A 24,565-nucleotide genomic window follows, 5' to 3' on the forward strand; every position below is an offset into this window, starting at 1 on the left:
AAACAGATAACCTGAACAGTTCTAGATCTCTTAAAGAAATTGAATTCCTAATTAAAAAAACAAAACAAAACAAAACAAAACAAAAAACCTGACCCAGAAAACTCCAGGTCCAGATGGTTTCACTGACCAAGTCTATCCAACATTAAAGACAAAAACATCAATTCTACATGAACAACTCTAGAAAACAGGAGGGAACATTTCCCAACTCATTTTATGATGCTAGAATGACCTCAATTCTAAAATCAGAAAAAGGCATCACAAAAAAACTACAGACCAATATCCCACATGAACAAAAATGCAAAACTCCTCAACCAAAGGGTACCTGGGTGGCTCAGTTGGTTAAACGTGCGACCCTTGATTTGGGCTCATGTCATGATCTCACAGTTCAGTTCATGAGATCAAGCCACACGTCAGGTCCCATGCTAACAACACGAAGCCTGCTTGGGATTCTCCCTCTCCCTCTCCCTGCCTCTCTCTCTCAAAAAACAAAACAAACAAACAAAAAAATCTCAACCAGATAGTAGCAAATCTGATCCAGCAATATATAAAAGCAGCAAACCTCTTTTTAAAAGATTTAATCCATGGTTTAATCCTTACCTGGCATTACACCCAAAGACAAGTGGTATTTGATTCCATTCTAAATTTAGTCTTGATGTAAATACAGAATTTTGTTTATCTGACTTTTTACAAAGCTACTTTCAAAGTCAAGGCACAGCAGACCATTTAATTCAGGAAAGTAGGCAGATTATACAGTAGCTGAGACCTTACAGAAGAAACCTTTGGGTTAAGAGTAATCTACAGTCGGGGCACCTGGGTGGCTCAGTCAGTTAAGCATCTGACTTCAGCTCAGGTCATGATCTCGTGGTCTGTGAGGTCGAGCCCCGCGTCGGGCTCTGTGCTGACAGCTCAGAGCCTGGAGCCTGTTTCGGATTCTGTGTCTCCCTCTCTCTCTGACCCTCCCCTGTTCATGCTGTCTCTCCCTGTCTCAAAAATAAAATAAACGTTAAAAAAAATTTTTTTTTTTAATGAAAAAAAAAAGTAATCTACAGTCTCATGAACACACACTCAACTAAAAGGTAACGAACCTACGTCTTTGGTTTCTAATGAAAGAAATTTAGATAAGGAGAAAAGTGACTATCCTATACTAAAAAAGTCAGCTCAGTTTCCTCAAGGTTTCTAAGATTATGACCTACAGCGTCATCCCTAATCTGCTTTCTGAGCAGCTTGGTTTAATTACTTACCTTCAACCTGGCTAGTATCTGAGCATGGTTTCTTCTTCGACTCCGAATTGCCGGTTTTCTCATCAACATCCAGTAGAGGAATATAGTCTGTTTTTCCAACAGTTTCTCCCACAACATCATCAAAGGCCTCTGCCTCCAGTGTGGCAATGAAGTCCCGTTTTATCTCTTCCTCAATTTCTGGAGGTGGGTCTGTTAATGCATCTGCAAGACTGAGGTCAGCCATTCTGCACCACTGCAACTGCCTGGTAAAGGAGGGAAAAATGTTTCATCAGATGAGCACTGTGCAAAGGAAAAAACATCCCTAGAAACTCTTCTCAGTTGTTCTAAACAAAAAAAGAATTAAAATCCAAAATGTTAGAGCTAAAAGAGACTCCCTCATTTGACAGATTAGAAAATTAAAGCTCAGTTAACCAACAGTCTTACCCAAAGTAAACACTCTCTTTTCACATAGCTGGGAGGTAAACAGAGCCAAGTGCCATTTTGTCCTTTTCATTAATAAGAAAAAATAAAGTGTAAAAAAACAAACAAACAAAAAACACCAATGTATCCAAAGTTCAAATCAGGTCTTTTGATTTCAAGTCTCATAAACTTTTTAATTATTCTATATATCTTCATTTCCAAATCATGTCCTAGAATAATTCTTAAATGAATATACAAAAGGAGGTCAGATTACATTATATTCCCATGAAAAAAGTTACATTACTATCAGGCAAAAGAAGTCACCTCTCCTGACTAAAGACTGTGAGTATGGGCCCTATCTTGTTGAGGTTAAATACTGTTTCTTCATGAATCTCTTGTAGCTAGGCTAGCTCCATCCACCAAAACCATGCCTAGCCCTGCTGGCATAAAAATACAGACCTGTTCCCTGATTAGTTAGGGGCGCAGTCCCTCTTTGTGGCCATGTACATCACCACCTTTACAGAACATCAGGCTCTCAATTTTTAAACGTAACCTGACGTTAAGAAGTATAACCTACTAAAGGCAAAATTGTTAGGTGAAGAGCTGAAAAAATACAAATGGTGTAGTAAAAGTGCCAAAGGGCCTGCATAAATGGAGTTCCTAGTACATACACAGCACAGTGGGAAATTAAAAAAAAATGTGCAGGGTACTATCTGTCCTTCAAAAAGTCTAACTTTGGGGTGCCTGGGTGGCTCAATTGGTTAAGTGTTGGACTTCAGCTCAGGTCATGATCTCACGGTTTGTGAATTCAAGCCCCACGTCAATTCAAGCCCCACATCAGGCTCTGTGCTGACATATCGGAGCCTGGAGCCTGCTTTGGATTCTATGTCTCCTTCTCTCTCTGTCCTCCCCCCAACTCTGTTTTCTTTCTTTCTCTTTCTCTCTCTCTCAAAAATAAACAAACATTTAAAAAAAAAAGTCTAACTTAACAGACTCTCCAAGAGACTCATGAAGATAAATGAACATATGAGCTTTTGTGACCAGGTAAAGGTAAATCAAATAGAAATAATAGCTATTGCTTCTGTCTGCCCAGAAATCTATTCTTCCTTATCTTCCCCCATATACACCAATGGTCACCCTAGTGGTGTTGGGCACATGACCAGGCAGACATGAAACATGACTGCATCCTGGATGGAAGATTCACCAAGTGGCAGCTGTTCAGTTGCCCTGGTTGTCTTCTTTCTTAAGTCTGAGTGAGCAACCTTCCAATTTTTTTTCATCTAATTTAGTCAGCCTATCGCTTGCAACCAAAGAATCTCAACTAATACATATATATAGTCTTTCCTCAACCCAAATTTTAAAAGGCCAAATTTTACTATGATTTAAGCTACTTTTTTTCCCCGTTTATTCATTTTTGAGAGACAAGAGAAAGACAGATAGTGAGCGGGGTAGAGGCAGAGAGAGAGGGAGACACAGAATCCAAAGCAGGCTCCAGGCGCTGAGCTGTCAGGACAAGGCCTGATGCGGGGCTCAAACTCACAAACTGTGAGATCATGACCTGAGCCGAAGTTGGACACTTAACTGACTGAGCCACCCAGGCACCCCGATTTAAGCCACTGTTAAAGACTCTCTTTTAAAACTGTCTGTCCTCCACTGTCTTCCTCTCTCCAACTAAATTTACTAAGGAAAAAGAAATACCCACCAGAAGTACAGTCATTCTATCTTCATCTTTGTGTTCTACACACAAGTTCCTATCATAGTCATCAGTAGGGAGTAGCGCCCATATAACCCATTTACAACACAGGAACATGGATGGGCAGTCCTACTCTCTATGCCACCCAGCTACTTTACATATAAAGTGTTATTGTCACTCCAGATGCCACCAGGAAAAATGCAAAAAATGACTCATTAAAGAACTTTTAAAAAGCCTGACAAATTTAATGTCAATAAATTCCATAAAAAGTAAATGTTTTTCCCTTTTCTATGATGACTATTATTACCAGTTAGCATTTGAAACCTATTATGAACCAAAAATAATAAAGGATGTCTGTAATTAAACAGTTTCATGGTCAAACAGCACTTGAAAGGACATCTGTACCATCCTTAACAACAGCTTTATTTGTTTCCATAATATACACATATGATACCTTTTTCATATAATCCACTCAAACTTCCTAACTCAGGACACAGGTAAAAATAGAGACAAAAATCAACAGTATCTTTTAAATGTCATTTATCTGAGTGCATATTCTCAAAGGGCAGCTCTTTATCCACTGTAATGTTCCCCTGTTCACCCCCACCCTCAACCTCCCAAACTACTACCTGGGCTGACATGCGGTTCATGGAATACGAAGAGCAGCTTAAATTCAGCCTAAGAAGGTAAAACTGACAGAAAATGAGACAGCTGGAAAGCAGGAAGGTCATTTGGCTCTGAGTGTATCTAGCCAACCACCCAAGCATCTGTATCTCAACACAGTTTAGCTATTCCTTTCTTGTCACTACATATAAATAGAAGTGTGATTTAAACACACACACACACACACACACACACACACACACACACACACACCCCTACTTATGGAAAATGATCCTGTAAAGGCAATACCGGTGTTGTGTTGGAAGTGAAAGTACTGGTTTTATCCAGAAAGCCCAGTGTTCATTAAACTAAAGAGACTGCCCAATTTTAACGTTATTTTATTCTAAAAAATATACAAGTATAATAAATTCTGTAAGTGTTCTACAGGTTTGCTAAACTGGTTCTACAAGTATTCCAGAATTGATTTTAATGAATTCACGAAAGAACTTCATCCCACACTTACAGAATCATTTAAGGTCACTTAATACTCAGTTATGCCTTAAAATGGTTAGTTATGTAATTTATGGACAAAAGGATATGACACAATGTTATTCTCAAATATGGATATTCAGGAAGTTCCAAAAATGTACTCTTGTGAATGAGAACTATGTACTTAAAAGAAATTATCTCTCCTTGAATATTTATACTATTCCTTTCCTATTTGTACAAAGTTTGAATTTAAAAGGATTTGTTACTGGGGGCAAGAAAAGAAAGCTGGATACGGAAGTTTCTAAGCTTCACGGAAGCACTAGTTTAATCTATAGCTTTCAGTGAGTCACCTTACAGGGCTGAGTTCCCTAATCTGTAAAATGAGAGTGGTATGTTAAATGATTCCTGAGGTTGATTATTCCAGAAGCTGTTAATAATTTAAAATCTTTTTATTTTTTTTTAATGTTTATTTTAGAGAGAGAGAGAGACACAGACAGACAGAGCATGGGTGGAGGGAGGGGTGGAGAGAGAAGGAGACACAGAATCCAAAGCAGGCTCCAGGCTCTGAGCTGTCGGCACAAAGCCTGATGCGGGGCTCGAACCCACAGTCTGCAAGATCATGACCTGAACCAAAGTCGGACACTTAACCGACTGGGCTACCTAGGCGCCCCAAGGTGCTAATAATTTAGACTCATCACTTAAGTTAGAAATAAACAAACAAATTGCATATAGACCCTCAATGTGCATGTGTGACTTTTATATACCAAGTACTCCCAATTATAACTGGGTTCAGGTTTATTAAAAGGCAAAACTTGGGGCGCCTGGGTGGCGCAGTCGGTTAAGCATCCGACTTCAGCCAGGTCACGATCTCGCAGTCCGTGAGTTCAAGCCCCGCGTCGGGCTCTGGGCTGATGGCTCAGAGCCTGGAGCCTGTTTCCGATTCTGTGTCTCCCTCTCTCTCTGCCCCTCCCCCGTTCATGCTCTGTCTCTCTCTGTCGCAAAAATAAATAAAGGTTGAAAAAAAAATAAAAAATAAAATAAAATAAAAAATAAAAAAAAATAAAAGGCAAAACTTTTTGGCAAAGGAAGAGACTAAAAACAAACTCATCACTGCACAGGGCCCTGCTTGAGCAAATCTGACTGGAGCTTAAGAAACTCCACCCAGTTCTGGCTAACATCAAAGGAGACTTACACAACTCTGCCAGAAAATAAGCCCCATATTATTTAACCAGGCACCAAGACAACACACAGTTTTCAAGCATAGTGCTTTGGACATCTGATCTTTCATTCTGACTACATGCCTGAAGTGAAACTGAAGTGAGAAGAGTTTTGAAAATAGGTGAACAAAGATAAGAAGAAATGACATGACAAGATGATGAAGCAAAGAAAAGAATTTTGGTCTCTTGACTACACTCTTACTATTAATAGCTATGTGCTCATAAAAAGTATATAAGAAGATATGATGAGGTCACAAAGCACCCGCTTCTGTTACATGGGTTTTTTTTTTTTTTAATTTATTTATTTTGAAAGAGAGAGAGAGAGAGCACGTACAAGTTGGGGGAGGGGTAGAGAGACAGAGAGAGAGAATTCCAAGCAGGCTCCGTGCTGACACAGCACAGAGCCAGACACAGGGCTTGAACTCATTAACTATGAGATCATGACCTGAGCCAAAATCCAGAATCAAACGCTTAACTGACTGAGCCACCCAGGTGCCCCTTGTATGGTTTACTTTAGATTACAAATTCTGGAGTTAGCTCCTAAACTGAAAGATATAGGTCTATACAGATTAGTGTTCATATCTAACTTAAATACACAGAAGTATGGCCAACTTTTTAAGCTCTCAAAATTCCTCTTGAAAATTTCAGGTCAGTCTTACCTATAGTTAGTCACTCCAGACCTGTGCTCATTCTGTCTGATGAGAAATTAGCAATCCAGTTTGCAAATGGTCTGTTACTGCCTTTGTCCTCCTGTGTCCCCCACCCCTTCCCCACTCCAGACATACCCTGTCTCCCAAAGGTGCTGCTTGGGAGGTAAAGTGGAGGAAGAAAACTCATGAAAAAGAACAGAAGCCTAATTCCCACCAACATACTGAAACACTTTTCACAACCACTGTCATAATTTCACTTCATTCTGTCACATTAGCCAAATCTGTACCAAGATTCTTTTGCAGTAGCCAGCATTCTCTTTTTAAAAAGTGTAGAATCCTATTTCACAATTTCAAAAGGGTAAGGGAACACGCACCCCAGAAGGTCTATAATTCCACCTTAGTGTGAATAGTGTAAATTTGGTTCTTAGGAAGTAGCTTTCCTCTTTTTTTAAATTTTTTTAATGTTTGTTTATTCTTGAGAGAGAGGGCAAGGGAAGGGCAGAGAGAGAGGGAGACACATAATCTGAAGCAGGCTCCAGGGTCTGAGCCTGACGCGGGCTCGAACTCACAAACGGCGAGATCATGACCTCAGCCGATGTCAGACGCTTAGACTGAGCCACCCAGGCACCCCTCCTATTTTTTTTTTTTAAGTTTACTTATTTATTTTGATAGAGACAGAGACAGCGCAAGCAGAGGATGAGCAGAGAGAGAGGGAGAGAGAATCCCAAGGAGGCTCTGCACTGCCTGCTGCAGAGATCCGCATGGGGCTTGAACTCATAAACCGTGAGATCACGACCTGAGTCAAAACTAAGAGTTGGATACTTACCTGACTGAACCATCCAGGAGCCCCTGAAGTAATTTCCTCTTAATCCCAGAGATCAATTCCATGGAAAGTGAGTTTTTGGTTTCAGTGTGAAAAGGGAGAATAATAATTTAGCAACACAGAATATTTCAGGGAACAAAATAGGTCTGTATAAGGTATCAAAGTAGGGAAAGGGTATGTGGGCCCCAAGGCCCTAGGAGGTACAAGAAAGAGAGGTAATACAATGTCAAAGGCAAGCTTGACATCTTTTAAAATATTAGCTCCTGTCAGTTTTAGAAGAAAGGAAGAAGCTTTCTTCAGTCACCTGGACTAGTTGGGAAACAAAATTATCATTTATAACATTGTTTACCTTTTTTTTTAAACATTTTTTAATGTTTTTTTATTTATTATCAAGAGATGGAGAGAGAGCATGAGTAGGGGAGGGGCAGAGAGAGGGGGAGACACAGAATCCGAAGCAGGCTCCAGGCTCTGAGCTGTCAGCACAGAGCCTGACGTGGGGCTCAAACGCACAAACTGCAAGATCATGGCGTGAGCCGAAGTCAGACGCTTAACCGACTGAGCCACCCAGGCACCCCTACCTTTTAAAATTTTTTAAGTAATCTCTACACCCAACTTGGGGCTTGAACTCACAATCTCGAGATTAAAGTCATATGCTCCACCAACTGAATGAATCAAAAGCCCTATGCTCCAGCCAGGCGCCCCTAACATTGTTTATCTAAAGGAAATGCTTCTGAGTTCCAAATAACCAACTTAATAAATGAACATTTAATAATAATTCTTGGGGTGCCTTGGTGGCTCAGTCAGTTAAGCATCTGACTTCAGCTCAGGTCATGATCTTGCAGTTCATGAGTTCAAGCCCCGTGTTGGGCTCTGTGCTGACAGCTCAGAGCCTGGAGCCTGCTTTGGATTCTGTGTCTCCCTCTCTCTCTGCCCCTCCACTGCTCATGTTTCTGTCTCTCTCCCTCTCTCAAAAATAAACATTAAATTAAAAATAATAATAATAGCTCTTGAAGGCAGAAGACCGCTCATAACGCTCACTTAAATTTTCTCCATGATTGATATTGTCAGTTTTGGGGGGCAGTGGCGGTAGAGGGGTGAATTATGGACAAGACATACAACTAAAAAGACATGTGGACTAATATTTTCTTCTATACTTTTTTTAATTTTTTTGGCAAGACTGATTTAAATGACAGAGAATTCTGAGGCCAAAACTAAGCTGCTATCCCAGGACATTAGTGAGAGTGCTGTGACCAAAATGCAATGCTTGTTCCTCAGGTTTGGAAGAAACCCAGTGACCCAGCCAGTTCCAGAGACCCACTTATAACCTGACATGGCTGGTGGTATAGCGTGTACCATAAAGATTTCATATTCAACATGAGATTTTTTTTAGTTTGTCTAGCAAGCTTTCAGTTACTACATGGGGACTTTACTTCTCAGATTGGTTTTAATGAAGTTTTCAGAGGCCTGTTACATATCAAGCTGAACCTTATTTGTCTGATGTCTGTGTTCTGCTTGTAATTAACTAGAAAAGTAGTTTGATTTGTACTTTCAATCAAAATGGTATTTCATTCAGAGTAAAACCAACGACCTGTATGGGAATCAGCTACCATCTTACACAGCTCATAGACACATGGGATCCCCAAAGCTAACCTGAATTTCTCCTGCTCCTCCCCAGATCCAGACTGGCAAATGGCAACACACAACTCAGCCACAACTTGACTATCCTAGCAATAAACTCCAACCCCCCTGTTGAATATATTAAGTTTCTACCCCCAGGTACCTCCCTAAACACTTCAAGGACAACAGCTGTACTATTATGAACTGATGGTATTTGCAGCCTCCGCAGGGTTCTGTTCAGAACCACCATTTGTCCTGTTCATCATAGGATTAGCGACAGAAGAAAGCCCTTGATTACTAGAATAGCAGAAGCTATTGCCCAGTGACATTCCTATATGAAAGAGCACATGGATTTTACTTCCATGCAGTCCCAAAAAACAAAGAGCTCCTTTTCCCACTGCTTTTTTAGGGAGCCCTAACCTCTAAATATAAAAACACTGCATACATATGCACACACATATTCAAATACATAAAACCTTGCAGCACAAGGCTGAAAGCCCAGCTTGCTTACTTACGGGAACTATCCAGGCAGCTTGTGCTCAGTCCTGACCAAATGTATTTTGAACCTCTAAACAGGCACCTGTCTGCCACATTTATGTCCAAGTGAATTTAAACCTATTTCCCCAAGAAGAATAATCTACACTAGATACCTCCCACTGTGAGCCATGTGATACAGACAGCATGATGTGTGCTGAAGTCTGGTTATGTGCGCCAAAACAAGAGACGACAATGACACAGCACTTACATTTCTGCTAGAACCATCCTTCAGAGTGACTCTTCAGTTTTATCTCAATTAAAAACAAAAAAAAGTGAATCTTAGGATGATTCTCAATACCTGATCCTTCCAAATTTGGAAAAAAAAATAGTATTTTTTAAAACGTTACTCTCCATCCCACTTATTCCTCCTCAGTCTAAGACCAAAAACTATTCAGAGTTTGCCTACACCTATCCAAAAATTATTCCTAAACATTTAAGACTTTTATAAAAACACCAGGTCAAATAATCCAGGATCCAATTCCCTCATTTTAACAACTGACAAAAAAAGAACCAGAAAAAACAAGTCACTTATAAATGAAGCTGGACTGAGGATCAGACTAAGGCGAGAGTCAGCAAACACCAGAAGCACAAGAAGCATATGATATAATGGACAAAATATTGGAATTTTATGGTTTCTGCTTTTATCTGACACAATGACATCACTATCCTTCAAAATCTTTTTTTTTTTTTTTTTTTTTTTGCTGTACCTTTTCTTCTTAAAGTATGAAAGCAAAATTAGGAAGAGTCCTAAACATCAGGAAAAAAAAAAATCTCAGCTGACTTAAAAGGACCCCAATCCCTATTAAGAAAAAAAAGCCCCCAAACTCCTTAGTGTAACATCAAGGTCACATAATCCTACAGGACCCAGCCCTATGACCTACCACAAATGACAGCAGTTTTCCATGTAGGGTCTCCCTATATTTTAGTCCCACGGGACCAGCTGCCATTTTTATAGGCATATCATTGACATTATCACCAATACTCTTGCTCATCTTGCTCTTCATACTTCAAAGTCTTGAAATCAAGGTCCACATCAACTATCACCTTTCCTGTTTCTTTTTCAAATCTGTTCTCCCAGTGCCATTGAGAACTAACACATCATCTGTACTTCTATTGTAACAGTACAGTCTGATTTGTACTGCAGTTCATTTATATACTAGTGGCTCCTATAATTGCTAGATCCCAAAGAGGAAGGACCATGTCTAAGCAATGTATATACCCTCCCCTAGCAGATTACTTTACATAGAAGATGGGCCAAAACAACAAAAAACAACAAAACAAAGGGGCTAGCTAAACAGAATTCTAAAATGGTATGATTGATCTAAGTTAATATTTTAAAAAATTTTAAATATTTTTATTAATTTTTGAGAGAGAGAGGAAGAGCACTAGCGGGAGAGGGCCAGAAAGGAGACACAGGATCTGCAGCAGGCTCCACACAGTGAGCACAGAGTCTGACGCTGGGCTTGAACTCACGAACTGTGAGATCATGACCTGCGCCAAAACTAAAAGTCAGCCGCTTAACTGAATGAGCCACCCAGATGCCCCTAAAACGGTATGATTGAAGTTAATAAAAAGCATGTCTAATTTGAAATTACTCAGGTGCTGGGGCTCCTGGGTGGCTCAGTCAGTTAAGCCTCTGACTTCGGCCCCAGTCATGATCTCACAGTTCATGAGTTCAAGCCCCGCACTGGGCTCTCTGCTGTCAGTGCAGAGCATGCTTGGGATTCTCTCTCCCCGCTCCCTATCCCTCCCTGCCCACCCTCTCTCTCTCTCTCTCAAATTAAAAAAAAAAAAAATCAGGTGTTAAAACTACAAAAACTCTTCAGAACTGAAAAAAAGAATAAATATACTCAAGGTTGAAGGCTTATCATTAATTAAGAATATTCACCTAATTTCTTCCACTTTCCAAGCATAGCTTATGCCAGAGCAATCATGTTGTCTGCAATCATGGAAAGAAAGCCAACAAGGAGTAACTATACGAGCCAGCTCTCTATGCTGGTCATCTTATCATTATTAGGCAGGGCAATAAAAATAGCCCTCTGCTTTTAGAAAAGCACAACAACATGATGCAATATGTCAGAAACAAACAGCATTTTGCTGAAGAGATGAGCTACCACCATCATGTTAACATCATTGTATAAATATTAAAAGTTTTCTAATTTTTAAAAAGTTAAATCTCCATAGTATCAGCTCACACATCTCTGTGTAGTAGTAGTAAATATACCATGTAATTTCAAGATTACTTAGTTTTGGGGAAATTGGGTGAAAGCAAAAAGTATTCACACTTGATCAGCTCTTAGCTTTTGAGATCTATTTAAGAAAAACCTCTCCATCAAGCCAAGTGAAGTTTCTCTCCTAAGTTCAGAGGCACAATATGCCAAATTTTATTATCTAAGATGTCAGTGAAAGTGAAGTAAAATCAAAGGCTGAACTAAGAGGAGATGGGGATTTGTGCTGATAATTCCATAATTATTTATTATAGACACACAATGTGTGTCTCCTCCAGAGTCCCACTGGGCTGAGTTCCTAAGGGTTCCCTGCTGGCTCAGTCAGAAGCACACACAACTCTCAACCACAGGGTTGTGATTTCAAGTTCCACCTTGGGCAGAGGGCTCATTTTTTAAAAAGGGAAAATAAATGGGTTTAACAGAACTTAAAAAAATAAAACGCACGGTGGACTCTGAGTTCCTAGATGGTAAGGACATCTTTTTCACCTTTTATCCTGGGCATCTAATACAATAAAGTGACACCTGGTAGGATCTCAAATGTATATTCATCCTGCTGAATGTGCTCTATTCCATATCATGACACAGCCTTCTCTTGCCAGGGCTGACATCTGCCCAGCTGGAGGGAGTCTCCTGGCTCTTCCTTGTCGGTCCTCAGCACAGAATCAGAATTGGGGTGCATTGGCCCAGCTCTTCTGAGCAGGAAAGAAGAAGGCATAAACTATAGGAATACTCAGCAGGCATTTTGTAGAAAGACCTTAGTGGTAGTAAATGCCTTGCCTTTAACATAAAAGTGCCTTATAAATGCTTTCAAATGGGGGGGAGGAGAGTACTAAAAGAAAAAAAAGTCTAGAAGTAAAAACAATTTTAAGTGAAAACTGAACAAGCAAGGTGAAAAGTCAAAGGAATCTTTCAAACTATTATTAACTTTTAGCATTTTACCTGAAATGGAAGTAAAGATCAGAGTTAAAAGTAAAATGCCACTGAATCAGAATCATTCAGAAACAGAGCTGGGCAATTTCAGTTTTTAAGCGATGATTCTGAAGGGCACCCACAATTGAGAGCTACTAATCAACAATCCACTTACTACATTAAAGACAGAATTTGTAAAACTTAACACTAGAAAGAGATCAAGTTCTCCGTTGTTGGGAAGGTAGGTGCTTTAGATTATGTTTATTAGAAGTAAAGTCTGACAGGGATTCTTATACAAGTTAATATTGAGGGAGTGCCTTCAGGAGAAACCTGTAAGGGAGAGAAAGGAAGCAAAATTCTGGTTTCAGCTGAAGTCTAGCCGATGCCTCCTGACTGGGAAGCTATGAAACACAATCGCACCAGTCAGTCCCACCATGAGGTAAGGGAGCCACGTTTTTGTAACCTTCATCAGGCAGTCACTGGCTAAGAACCATGTGAAGAGGAGGGACATAACTTCCTAGGCATCTCTGGGGAAGGTGGCTCCTATATGGTATAGCCCTTGCTAACACTCACAACAGCTGGGGATTGGGCCGTATGTGTGTGAGAGACAGACTCTAAGCAAAAGGCCATTAGTAGAAATTAAATGACAAGTTTAATTCACTAAGATTTACCAATATTAAATATTAAGCTTGTATGTACCTACCAACATAGCTATTTAAAAAACAGGTGTGCCTGGGTGGCTCAGTCAGTTGAGTGCCCAACTTCAGCTCAGGTGATGATCTCATGGTTCGTGGGTTTGAGCCCTACATTGGGCTTTGCATTGACAGCTTAGAGCCTGGAGCCTGCTTTGGATTCTGTGTCTCCCTCTCTCTCTCTGCCCCTCCCCCATTAACACTGTGTGTGTGTGTGTGTGTGTGTCTCAAAAATATTTTTAAAAATTTTTAAAATAAAATAAAAGACATAAAACTTCACCCAAAGAAAACAAAAATACCAATTCAAAAAGGTATATGCAACCCTATGTTTACTGTAGCATTATTTGCAACAGCCAAGACAGGGAAGCAACGCAAGTGTCCATCAACAGACAAATGGATAAAGAAGATGTGATACACAGACACACAGACACACACACACACACACACACACACACACACACACACTTTAATATTACTCAGCCATAAAAAAGGATGAGCTCTTGCCATTTGCAACAACATGGATGTACCTAGAGGGTATTATGCTAAGTGAAATAAGTCAGACAAAGACAAATACCATACGATTTCACTTACATGTGGAATCTAAAAAACAAAAGAAAAAGCAGAAAAGAGACCTATAAATACAGAGAACAAACTGGATTGCCAGAGGGAAGTGGGATGGAGGTAGGTAAAATGGGTGAATGGGAGTGGGTGATACAGGCTTCCAGATAGGAAATGAACAAGTCACAGGAATAAAAGACACAGCATAGGGAATACAGTCAATGATGTTGTAATAGCACTGTATGGTGACAGAGGGTAACTATACTTGTGAGCACAGTATGACATGAAACTAAGTTGTACAGCCAAAACTAATGTGACACTGTGCATCAACTATACTTCAATAAAAATAAAACAAAAAATAAAAATAACCTTAATGAGGAGAAAGAGAGGAGTCCTCCTTCACAGGGGGATACTGTAATACACCTCTTTCTTTCAGTAACTGACACATCATGTAGACAAAAATCAGTTAGTATATACAAGCTCTGAACAACTCAACCTACAAGTTTCAGCTAATGGACTAGAGAGTACACTGGGAAGACACTTTTCTAGCACACATGGAACAGTTCATTTTTTTTAATAAATGTGTACTAGGGGCTCCCGGGTGACTTGGTCAGTTAAGCATCCAACTCTTGATTTCTGCTCAGGTCATGATCTCAGGGTCATGAGACTGATCCCCAAGTAGGGCTCCACATTGAGCTTAAGATTCTCTCCCTCTGGGGCACCTGGGTGGCGCAGTCGGTTAAGCGTCCGACTTCAGCCAGGTCACGATCTCGCGGTCCGTGAGTTCGAGCCCCGCGTCGGGCTCTGGGCTGATGGCTCGGAGCCTGGAGCCTGTTTCCGATTCTGTGTCTCCCTCTCTCTCTGCCCCTCCCCTGTTCATGCTCTGTCTCTCTCTGTCCCAAAAATAAATAAAAACGTTGAAAAAAATTAAAAAAAAAAAAAAGAATTGGAACAAAAAAGTGTTAACAGGTAGTAAAAAAAAAAAAAAAAAAAAAAAAGATTCTCTCCCTCTCTCTCCACCCCTCTCCCGCACACACACTCACATGTATTCTCTCTCAAAAAAAAAAAAGAGAGAGAGAAAATAAATGTATACTAAGACGTAAAATGAATCTCAAATCTTAAAAATCATTATTGTAAGAGAACAAACTGATGGTTACCAAAGGGGGGGGGGGATGGGTGAAAACAGGTGATGGGGATCAAGGAGTGCACTTATGATGAGCATCAGGTGTTGCATGGAAGTGTTGAATCTCTATATAGTACACCTGAAACTAATATTACACTGTATGTTAAATAAAAAGCTTTTAAAAAATCATTATTGTACAATATACATTTAAGAAACATCATAAATAAGTTAGAAATAAAAACCTGATTTTTTCAAAAATTTGAAAATTTTAAAACTCACTACAAATAATCCATGAGTTAAAATCATAATAGACATGAAAAAATACTCAGAAATGAATAATAACAAAAATATTACATTCCAAAATTTGTGGAATATACTTAAAAAGAGAATCTGAGGAAGTCTCCAGCCTTAAGTGCTTGTAATAGAAAAGAAGGATATAAATAAATTAGTTAAAATCCATCTTAAGAGTTAGGTAAAAATAAATTTGAAGAAAACCAAAGGAAGGAAATAAAATCCTAAATGAGAATAAGGCACAAAGAAAGAAAAGAGAAGATCAATAAAGCAAAAGTTCTCTCTGAGGAGTAACAAAGTTAACAAACCTTTGGTAAGACTGACCCAAACAGCAGAGAAGGCATAAGTGAACAATTTTAGGAAGGAAAAATTGTAACGCTACAAATGCAGCAGAGGAAAAAAGAGATTTTAAACAACTATGCCAACAAATATGAAAATCAGATGAAAAAGACCATTCTAGGGCACCTGGCTCGTTCAGTTGGAAGAACATGGGACTCTTGATGTTGGGGTGGTGAGTTCAAAGCCCCACGTTGGGTGTAGAGATTACTAAAAAAAAATAAACTTAAAAAAAAAAATTCCTGAAAGAGCATACAATAACTGAATCAAAATACAATAATAAATTAAAAATCTAAATAGTCCCAAATCAATTAAATTGAAACAATATTTTTAAGTCTCCCAAACACACACACACACACACACACACACACACACACACACACACACCCCAAAGATTTTATAGGAGTTCTACTGAGTATTCAAGGTGAAGATAACTCGAACACAAACTTTAGAAAATAGAAGAATTCTCAGGGCGCCTGGATGGCTCAGTCATTTGAACATACAACTTCGGCTCAGGTCATGATCTCACGTTTGTGAGTTTGAGTTCGGCATCAGGCTCTCTGCTGTCCGCGAAGAACCCTGCTTTGGATCTTCTGTCCCCCTCTCTCTGCCCCTCCCTGTTGCACTCTCTCAAAAACAAATAAGCCTTTGGGGCACCTGGGTGGCTCAGTCGGTTAAGTGTCCGACTTCAGCTCAGGTCATGATCTCGCGGTCCTTGAGTTCGGTCCTTGAGTTCAAGCCCTGCGTCAGGCTCTGTGCTGACAGCTCAGAGCCTGGAGCCTGCTTCGGATTCTGTGTCTCCCTCTCTCTCTGCCCCTCCCCGTTCATGCTCTGTCTCTCTCTGTCTCAAAAATAAATAAACGTTAAAAAAAATTAAATAAAAATAAATAAACCTACAAAAGAAGAAGAAGAAGAAGAAGAAGAAGAAGAAGAAGAAGAAGAAGAAGAAGAAGAAGAAGAAGAATTCTCACCAAATCATTTTATGAGGCTAACAGAAGTAATCTGTAGTGATTAGAGGCCCATATTCCAACCTGACTGCCAGAGGTTCAAAGTTGGGTTCTACCACTTAGTATCTTTGTGGCCTTGAGCAAGTTTCTTCACCCTTTTGCTTCAGTTTCCCCAAATGTAAACTGGGTGTTCAACAGTATTATCTACTTTCTGTATCTGTTAATATATAAAATAGTTCCTGGAATAGTGTGTGTGTTTTATGTATTTGCTATTGATTATATGATTATTGATAATATACATCTACTACCAAACCCAGACAAGAAGAATACAATAATGGGAAATTATAAACAAAAATAAACTTACGAACTTAGATCGGGTCAGCAAACATTTTCTGTACACAGCCAGAGAGTAAACTGTTTAAAATTTGTGGCACCTATACTCTATTACAAATACAGGCAGTCCTGGCTTTGCATAGTTCTAATACACACTAATTTCAGTGACCATGGTTTAGTTAAGCAACACCAGTCCCCCAACAGCATGGTTCAAGTTTCAGCTCCCATGGTATATTAACTGTGAATAATTGCATAAAGCACAAAATTTGCTGCTAGCTCCTCAGTATACAAATTGCTACGTAAATAACAAGTGTGCGTGGAAATCAGTGACCTATCACATCACTTCTTCAAAGTCTGTTGGTGACTGGTCGCTGAGCATCTGTTATTCAGTTCATGCATAAACAGTGGTGCTACCTCCTCATCTCCCAGTGATAAATTCGTGTGGCATTTTATGAAAACGAGTAACCAAAAGAGAGAACTGGTCAACAAAAATAAATGTGCAGCAAAGAATCAAAAAGTAGTAACGCTGGAAGTGAAATTTACAGCAAATGTAAATGTAGTTCTAGAAAAAATAGCTCGCTGTGGAAATGCTGACACTACCACCATTCAAAAGACGTGCTGCCAGAGGAACTCAGTGAAGGTAAGCTCATCTCCATAAATGAGAATAATGGCTTCTTGAAAAAAATAAAAAGGCCTTAGAGGAAGTGCCGCTGGCAAGAAATCTCACATTAGAAGAACTCTTGAAGATACTCTGTGGCAATGAAAGCACAAAAGACAAATGCTGGAAGCTGATCTAAACCTAGAAAGGAGTAGGGCACAGAAGAGATAGATATCTGGGTCCATATCATAAATTATGATAAGAAGAAGCCCCGACACTGTTCAAACTATTCTTGGTAAGTTTTTTACAAAGAAAAAAACATTTAAATTCTCAACATTTTTAATGTTTTGAATTACAGTGTACTAAACATTAATTTTCCAATTTTTTCATTTCCCTAAGTTTTATATAAGACAAGAGAGCTTTTAAAATTTTTTTAAAGATCACAATCATAATTTTCCCCTTTGATTATTAACTTTGCTTTGCAGTTTCAGCCTGCTCAGCCATTTTTTGCAGTCCCAAACTACTGTGCAAAGTAAAAACTTCCTGGTCTCAACACTGCCATTATAGAGTGAAAGCTTTCATAGACAATACACATATGAATGAGTGTGTCAAACATTCTTAGCTCATAAATTATACAAAAACAGGCACTAGGCCGAATTTGACCTGTGAGCCATAATTTGCTGACCCGACTTAAATGAAAAAAATCCTAAAATAAATATTAGCAAATCAAAGCAAGTAATGTATAAAAGATATATCTTGAACTCAGTTGGCTAATAAAATCTTAGAAGATATCTATCAACATATTCAGTATATCAACGGATTAAGTAAGGAAACTAAAAACTCATCTCTCAATAGAATCAAGCCTCTGGAAAAAAAGACTCAATAAATTAGGATGGGAGGATCCTGTATCTGACAAAAGGTATTTACAAAACAAACAAAAAACAAAACAAAACCTGCCACAAACATCATTCTCTTGAGATGGGGTAGAAATAAGAACGTCTAATATTGCTGCTGCTAATCAATATTGTACAATGAGACAAGAAAAGAAAAAATTAAGAGCATAAGGATTATGAAGAAAAAATCATAATAACATTGTCATTATTTGTAGGAAACAACTATATAGACAGGAAATAAACTATTATATTTTGTAAATGAATTTAGCAAGGTTGTTCAACTCCAGGCAAATTAAAACCCAACTGTATTTCTACATACTAGCAAAAACAACTGGAAAATATTTTTTATATAACATTTACAGTGGTTATTTTCTTAAAAATTCCTAGGAACAGCTAGGATCTACTAACACAGAATGGATCCATGAGGAATGATATGTTTTATACTTAGGTACAAAAGAGTGTATATTACGTATCACAGAAAGAAAAAGGGAGGGAGAGTGAACAGAGATTACTGTAAAACAGCAGTCAAAATCAACTGAAAGGCTTTTGCTGACTCTCCAAATTTAACCTGAAGTGGGCAGAAGGCAAAAAGAACTTTGCCTCCTCACTGGAATGTGCTTCTCTATTGGTCTGCAAGTCTGCATGTGCTGACCTTTAAAAGACAGTATAAGGTTTGTCTGTTCTCCCTTCTACCAGTGGGTTGATAGACTGGACATGGGTGGACCATGACTTGGTGGCTCTGATGTTGGCTATATTCAATATTCTACTGTATTTCTTGTACAGCACTGGAAGATTTTTGCCATAGATGCATTTTTAATCCTTCAAAAATAAGGCATAATGAGGTAAGAGAAGCTTAAACCACAGTTGAAATTACAAAAGAAAATAACAAGATATAACCATCCTGAGGGGGAAAAAACCTCTCCTAAATACAGCAAGCACCGAAGAGTTCTTAAACAAAATTGCAAAGGCTTCCAAACTATATTTCTTCCAAGAAATTGGGAAGTAAATTCTGAGTAATCAAAGGTACAAAAGGTAACATACAATAGGAGAAAAATTTCGGTGGTAAACACAAAATTAAAGAAAGTACAACCTAACTAGGAGTGTGGCAGAGATGTGTTCAGCGCTCTTAGATCCTGTTTCTTCTTCCCGGGTACTCACAACATTTCCCACCACCCTTACAGTTACAAGTTGAGACCATAAGACTGGGTTCCAGTCAATGGACTCACAGCTAAAGTAATATGCTTTAACACAAAACATTAATGAGATGCTCCTTGTTGTGCTCTTTGCTCTTTGCTCATTTGCTCTTTGCAAATGAATACAAAGGATCCACTGGAAGACTCCAAGACACCAGATGGAAGGAGATGGAATTCTTCAAACATCACAGGGGGCAAGAAATAAACTTTTACTGTGTTAAGCCACTGAAATGCTAGATATGTTAAAGCAGATAGCATTAATTACCCTAATACAAGGATCTTACTATCTAACCTCCACATTTTACAAATAAAGAAAATGATGAACAAAGTGACTTTCTAAAAATTACACTAGTTGCTAGAATACCGTGTCTCCTGACTTTCCATAGGGAACTTTTACCTAGTAAAATTTCTAAATTTTACTAAAATTTCTAAATTTTTACCTAGTAAAAATTCTAAATTTCCATGCTAAATTTAGAATTTAAATTATTATCTGAATATTTGTTAGAAGGCCACAAAAAGGCAGCAAGATAGTTTCTCACATAAAGATGAGGAACCTTAAATTTCTACAAAAATGCTTATGAAAATCTCAGAGGCATCCATCCCAAATATTACAACCGACACTAACTCTCACATTCTGACTTATATCAGTAAAATCTGGCTGGAATTATTAAAAACTTTACATCCAACAACAGAGCAATAAATTACGTAAAATTTGCTATAATTTGTTACTCTACCACCCTCATTTTGTAAGGAATATCTGAAAAGTATTAAACGGTCTATCTAAGTATACCATGTGAAACTGGTTATTTGTGAGTATTTCTATGAAGAGTATTGGGCATTAGGCCTGTGGTCAAATATAAAGCTTCTGATTAGGCCTTTATTAATACAAGAGAAGGAAAAAAAAACCCAAGCTTTTAACAATAACTCAAGTCAGATTTAAATTCCTCATTGGGAGATCATCTGGCCTCTCTTTACCTCAGCCATAAACTAGATATTAAGCCTTTGACAAATCAGCTCACTTTATTTATAAAAAGACAAGAATTCTCCAGGAAGTCCTTTTGTAAGCCTTCCGTCCTATGACTGGACTCTGGTCAGGTCAACAAAATGTACTAAATATTTATTAGGCAGAACCAAATAAAATTGTTGATATTTTACTGTTGTTTACTTATAAAAACCGCATTTTCATATAGCTTGATCTAATCCTAAGTGCCACTTGCCGCATTCAAAAAAGTACTGAATTATTTTGGCATGTATATACACATTTTTTTTAGAAGAAAAACGAGTATGCTGACTTAGGGGTTCCTGAACTGTTGTCATTAGAGCTAAAGAGCAAAATCTATACATCTGAAGAGAAAAACTTTTTTAATTTTATTTATTTATTATGAAAGAGAGAGAGCAAGTGTGAGCAGGGGAGGGGAGAGAGAGAGGAAAAGAGAGAATCTCAAACAGACTACGCACTGTCAGTGCAGAGCCTGACACATGGCTCAATCCCATGAACTGTGAGATCACGACCTGAGCCAAAATCAAGAGTCAGACGCTTAACCGACTGGGACACTCAGGCGCCCCTGAAGAGAGAAACTTTTTACATATTCTCTTTTCCTGACTACTTGCAGCTATGTGCTATTTACAAAGACACTACACAAATTCAGTTAATTAAAATATTAGATCAGAATACTAATTCAAATATTTTGGCCAAAACTGCTGCAGTTGCTGTGTAAACATAAATCCTACCTATCATTCTGTCAGTTTAGACTTCTGCTTAAAGATTTAGGATTAAGTGCCTTGGGCTCACAGAGTATTTACATTACTTGTAAAGAGCCATTCCCATGAAAGACTAAATCATGAATGCTCGTATTACATCCCATTCAAACACAATTTTTTCTAAAAACTTTTCCCATCCACACAAAACAGAAATTTAGACTAGACCTCATGATAGAGGTCTGTTTTTTACTAAATCCCTTATAACAACACACTCTTCCAAAGACAGCGCTAAGAACCAAATCAACATACTTTTTACAAAATCACTGCACCAGACCTAAGTATGTCAAATGAATATCATTAACTTGTATTCCCAAGAGTGTATGAAAAATGAGGGTGATATATGGAAGTGCTGAATTACTACACAGTACACTTGAAACTAATATCACACTGTATATTAACTAATTGGAATTTTTAAAAAATTAAAACAAGTATAAAAATTTATTTCCTTTGCCTTTAAATATTTTACTAGAAGAATCGTAATCTTCCAAACAAAACCACCTTCTGGATAAAAAAACAGTCTGAAGTCAAAGGAAGAGATAACCATCTTCTCTCTAAATTCCTAACTGTAGTTTTTCAAATTCCAGTTTTGTTGTTAGAGTACATGGTATAAGTCATCCCGCAATCTTATGCAGTTGATTTTAAGCAATGAAACTAGATACATCATTACTCTCAGACACAATGGCCATCGACTGATTAGCTTAAACTAAAAATAAGGAAACAGGGGCGACTGGGTGGCTCCATCAGTTAAGTTTCCAACTTCAGCTCAGGTCATGATCTCACAGTTCGTGAGTTTGAGTCCTGCATCAAGCTCTGTGCTGACAGTTTGGAGCCTGCAGCCTGCTTCGGATTCTGTGTCCCTCTCCCTCTGCCCCTCCCCAACTCACATTCTTCTCTCTCTCTCTCTTTGTCTCAAAAATAAACATTAAAAAAAATTTAATAAAAAATAAAAACAAGGAAAGAAATCAAACTATAAAAATGATATGCCCTGCATAACTACGAAAATACTCCACTATCAGCTCTAATGTTTCAATACAGCTTTCATCACATTACAATTTACTATTCACTTATAAGAGGGAAACTTAAACTATCCAGTTTACTCTCAGACTTCCTAACTAGTAAAATGAGATCCAAAGCAGTTTCTTCTGGGGGGTCTGAGGGGTCCAGTTGGTTAAGCATCTGACTTCGGCTCAGGTAATGATCTCACTTCAGGAGTTTGAGTCCCACATCAGGTGAGCTCGAGCCCCACTCCAGGCTCCGCACTCTCTCTCCCTCCCTCTGAAGTTAATCAATTAATTAAAAATAAACAAAGAGGTTTCCCCTTTGGGAAGACATCCGGCTAATAAGTGGCAAAGCTAAAATCAGAACCAAAGTCTTCCATCTCCCACCCAGCCGAAAGTTCGCTCTACAGGGTGAATACTCGCTGAACCTGCAAGAGAGGCACTCATTCAGAGTTCATAAAGTAGCAATGCTAGGTCAAACAAGGCCCTCCACATATTGGCTTGCTGACTGCTTTGGGAAAACTATGCCAACGTCTCAAAAACCAGGAATTTTTGCAGGAAGTACCAATTCATAGCTTCTTTCAAAAAATCATACAATCGTGGGACGCCTGTGGGGCTCAGTCGGTTGAGTGTCTGACTTCGGCTCAGGTCATGATCTCATGGTTCATGAGTGGGAGCCCCGCACTGAGCTCACTACTGTCAGCACAGAGCCTGCTTTGGATCTTCTGTCCCTCTCTCTCTGCCCCTTCTCTGCTTATGCTCTCTCCCGGTGTTCTCTCTCTCTCTCTCTCTCAAAAATAAATATACATTCAAAAAATGATACAATCAGACAACCAACTTGCTTCCCACTCAGCAATAATATACTGGAGCTGAGAAAGAAATGCCTTCTGTAGACACCCACTCAGCGTATGCAGCATAGTCTTATTCTAAGCCAGCTTCAACTCATTCACTTTAACTGCCAGGATGCTGTAGGAGTTTAAGTAAGAAACTCCTGCACTAGAGCTATTTAAGTCATCATCAATTCTAAACACTCCCTAATGGTTGTAGGATTTTGGCTCTGTTTTAGTGGCTGGGTTTAACTAAATCACAAAGTCACTGGACAGGAAAGATGGGAGAAGGAAAGAAAATTAAAAACAAAAACAAAAAACCCATACTATGAGCACAATCAGAACCCAATTCACACATCTAAAACGTTTTATTTTCCTAGAAAGCAATAATCACTAACTCTTCTTTCAAGAGTTGTAGTCAAGGGGTGCCTGGGTGGCTCAGTCGGTTAAGCGACCGACTTCAGCTCAGATCATGATCTCGCAGTTTATGAGTTCAAGCCCCGCATTGGGCTCTGTGCTGAACAGCTCAAAGCCTGAAACCTGCTTCAGATTCTGTGTCTCCCTCTCTCTCTCTGCCTTTCCCCTACTCATGCTCTGTTTCTCCTTCCTTCAAAAATAAATAAACATGTAAAAAAAAAAAAAAGAGTTGTAGTCAATGACATGAAAAGCTGTGTTCTGACATGTCTGCTTTAAAGAGCAAGAATGCATACTCAAGAAAAAGAAAAGAATGCATAGTCATATTTCCTAAAATGGTAATCTCGATGGTTTAAAATCCTATATAGTATAGCTACAGACCACTAGTGTAATGGCATTTTACATGGTATTTTAAAAGTTAGTACTATAGTTGGCAGTGCTGATCCCCACACAGACAACATTCCGTATATAACTTTCGACTCCCCCAAAATTTAATAGCCTACTATTGCCCAGAAGCCTTACTGACACCATAAACAGTCAATTAACACATATTTTGTATGATATATACATTATATTACATTATATAATACATTATATTCTTACAATACAATTCTTACAATAAAGTAAGCTAGAGAAAAAGAAAACGTTAAGAAAAATTGTAGGGGCGTCTGGGTGGCTCAGTCAGTTAAGCATCCGACTTCAGCTCAGGGCATGATCTCATGGTTCATGAGTTGGAGCCCCACATGGGACTGCACTATGCTAACTGCATGGAGCCTGCTTCAGATTCTGTCTCCTTCTCTCTGCTCCTCCCTCAGTCACACTCTCTCAAAAATAAATAAGTAAACATTAAAAAAAGACAGAAAAAAAAATTGTAAGTAACAGAAAATACATTTACAGTACTGTACTATTATTTATCAAATAAAAATCATGTATAACTGGACCAGCACAATTCAAACCTGTGTTGTTCCAGGGTCAACTGTATTAGCTTTCCTCCCAGTTGTTATTAATAATTGTCTTTCTTGGGGTGCCTGGGTGGCTCAGTCAGTTGGGCGACCGACCAGCTCGGGTCATGACCTCGTGGTCTGTGAGTTCAAGCCCCACATTGGGCTCTGTGCTGACAGCTCAGAGCCTGGAGCCTGCTTCGGATTCTGTCTCCCTCTCGCTGCCCCTCCCCTGCTCACGCCTCTGTCTCTTC

General features: G+C 38.8%; 1 protein-coding gene across 22 annotated transcripts in view; it reads right to left on the reverse strand.

Annotated features, from left to right (window-relative positions):
- The window catches only part of MAP4 (microtubule associated protein 4), a 207,249-nt gene that overhangs the window by 128,906 nt on the left and 53,778 nt on the right, over positions 1-24,565 (reverse strand). For 21 of the 22 annotated variants that reach the window (XM_045049603.1, XM_045049578.1, XM_045049566.1 and 18 more), the window contains one exon: positions 1,242-1,483. In XM_045049603.1, coding sequence (XP_044905538.1) covers positions 1,242-1,464 — 223 coding nt within the window. In that variant the 5' untranslated portion in view covers positions 1,465-1,483. Of the gene's footprint in view, positions 1-1,241; positions 1,484-9,247; positions 9,513-24,565 lie in introns of those variants that run through there. The other variant, XM_045049570.1, reaches the window with a different exon arrangement.

Source organism: Felis catus, chromosome A2 (assembly GCF_018350175.1).
Source record: "Felis catus isolate Fca126 chromosome A2, F.catus_Fca126_mat1.0, whole genome shotgun sequence".
NCBI classification, from domain to species: domain Eukaryota; kingdom Metazoa; phylum Chordata; class Mammalia; order Carnivora; family Felidae; genus Felis; species Felis catus.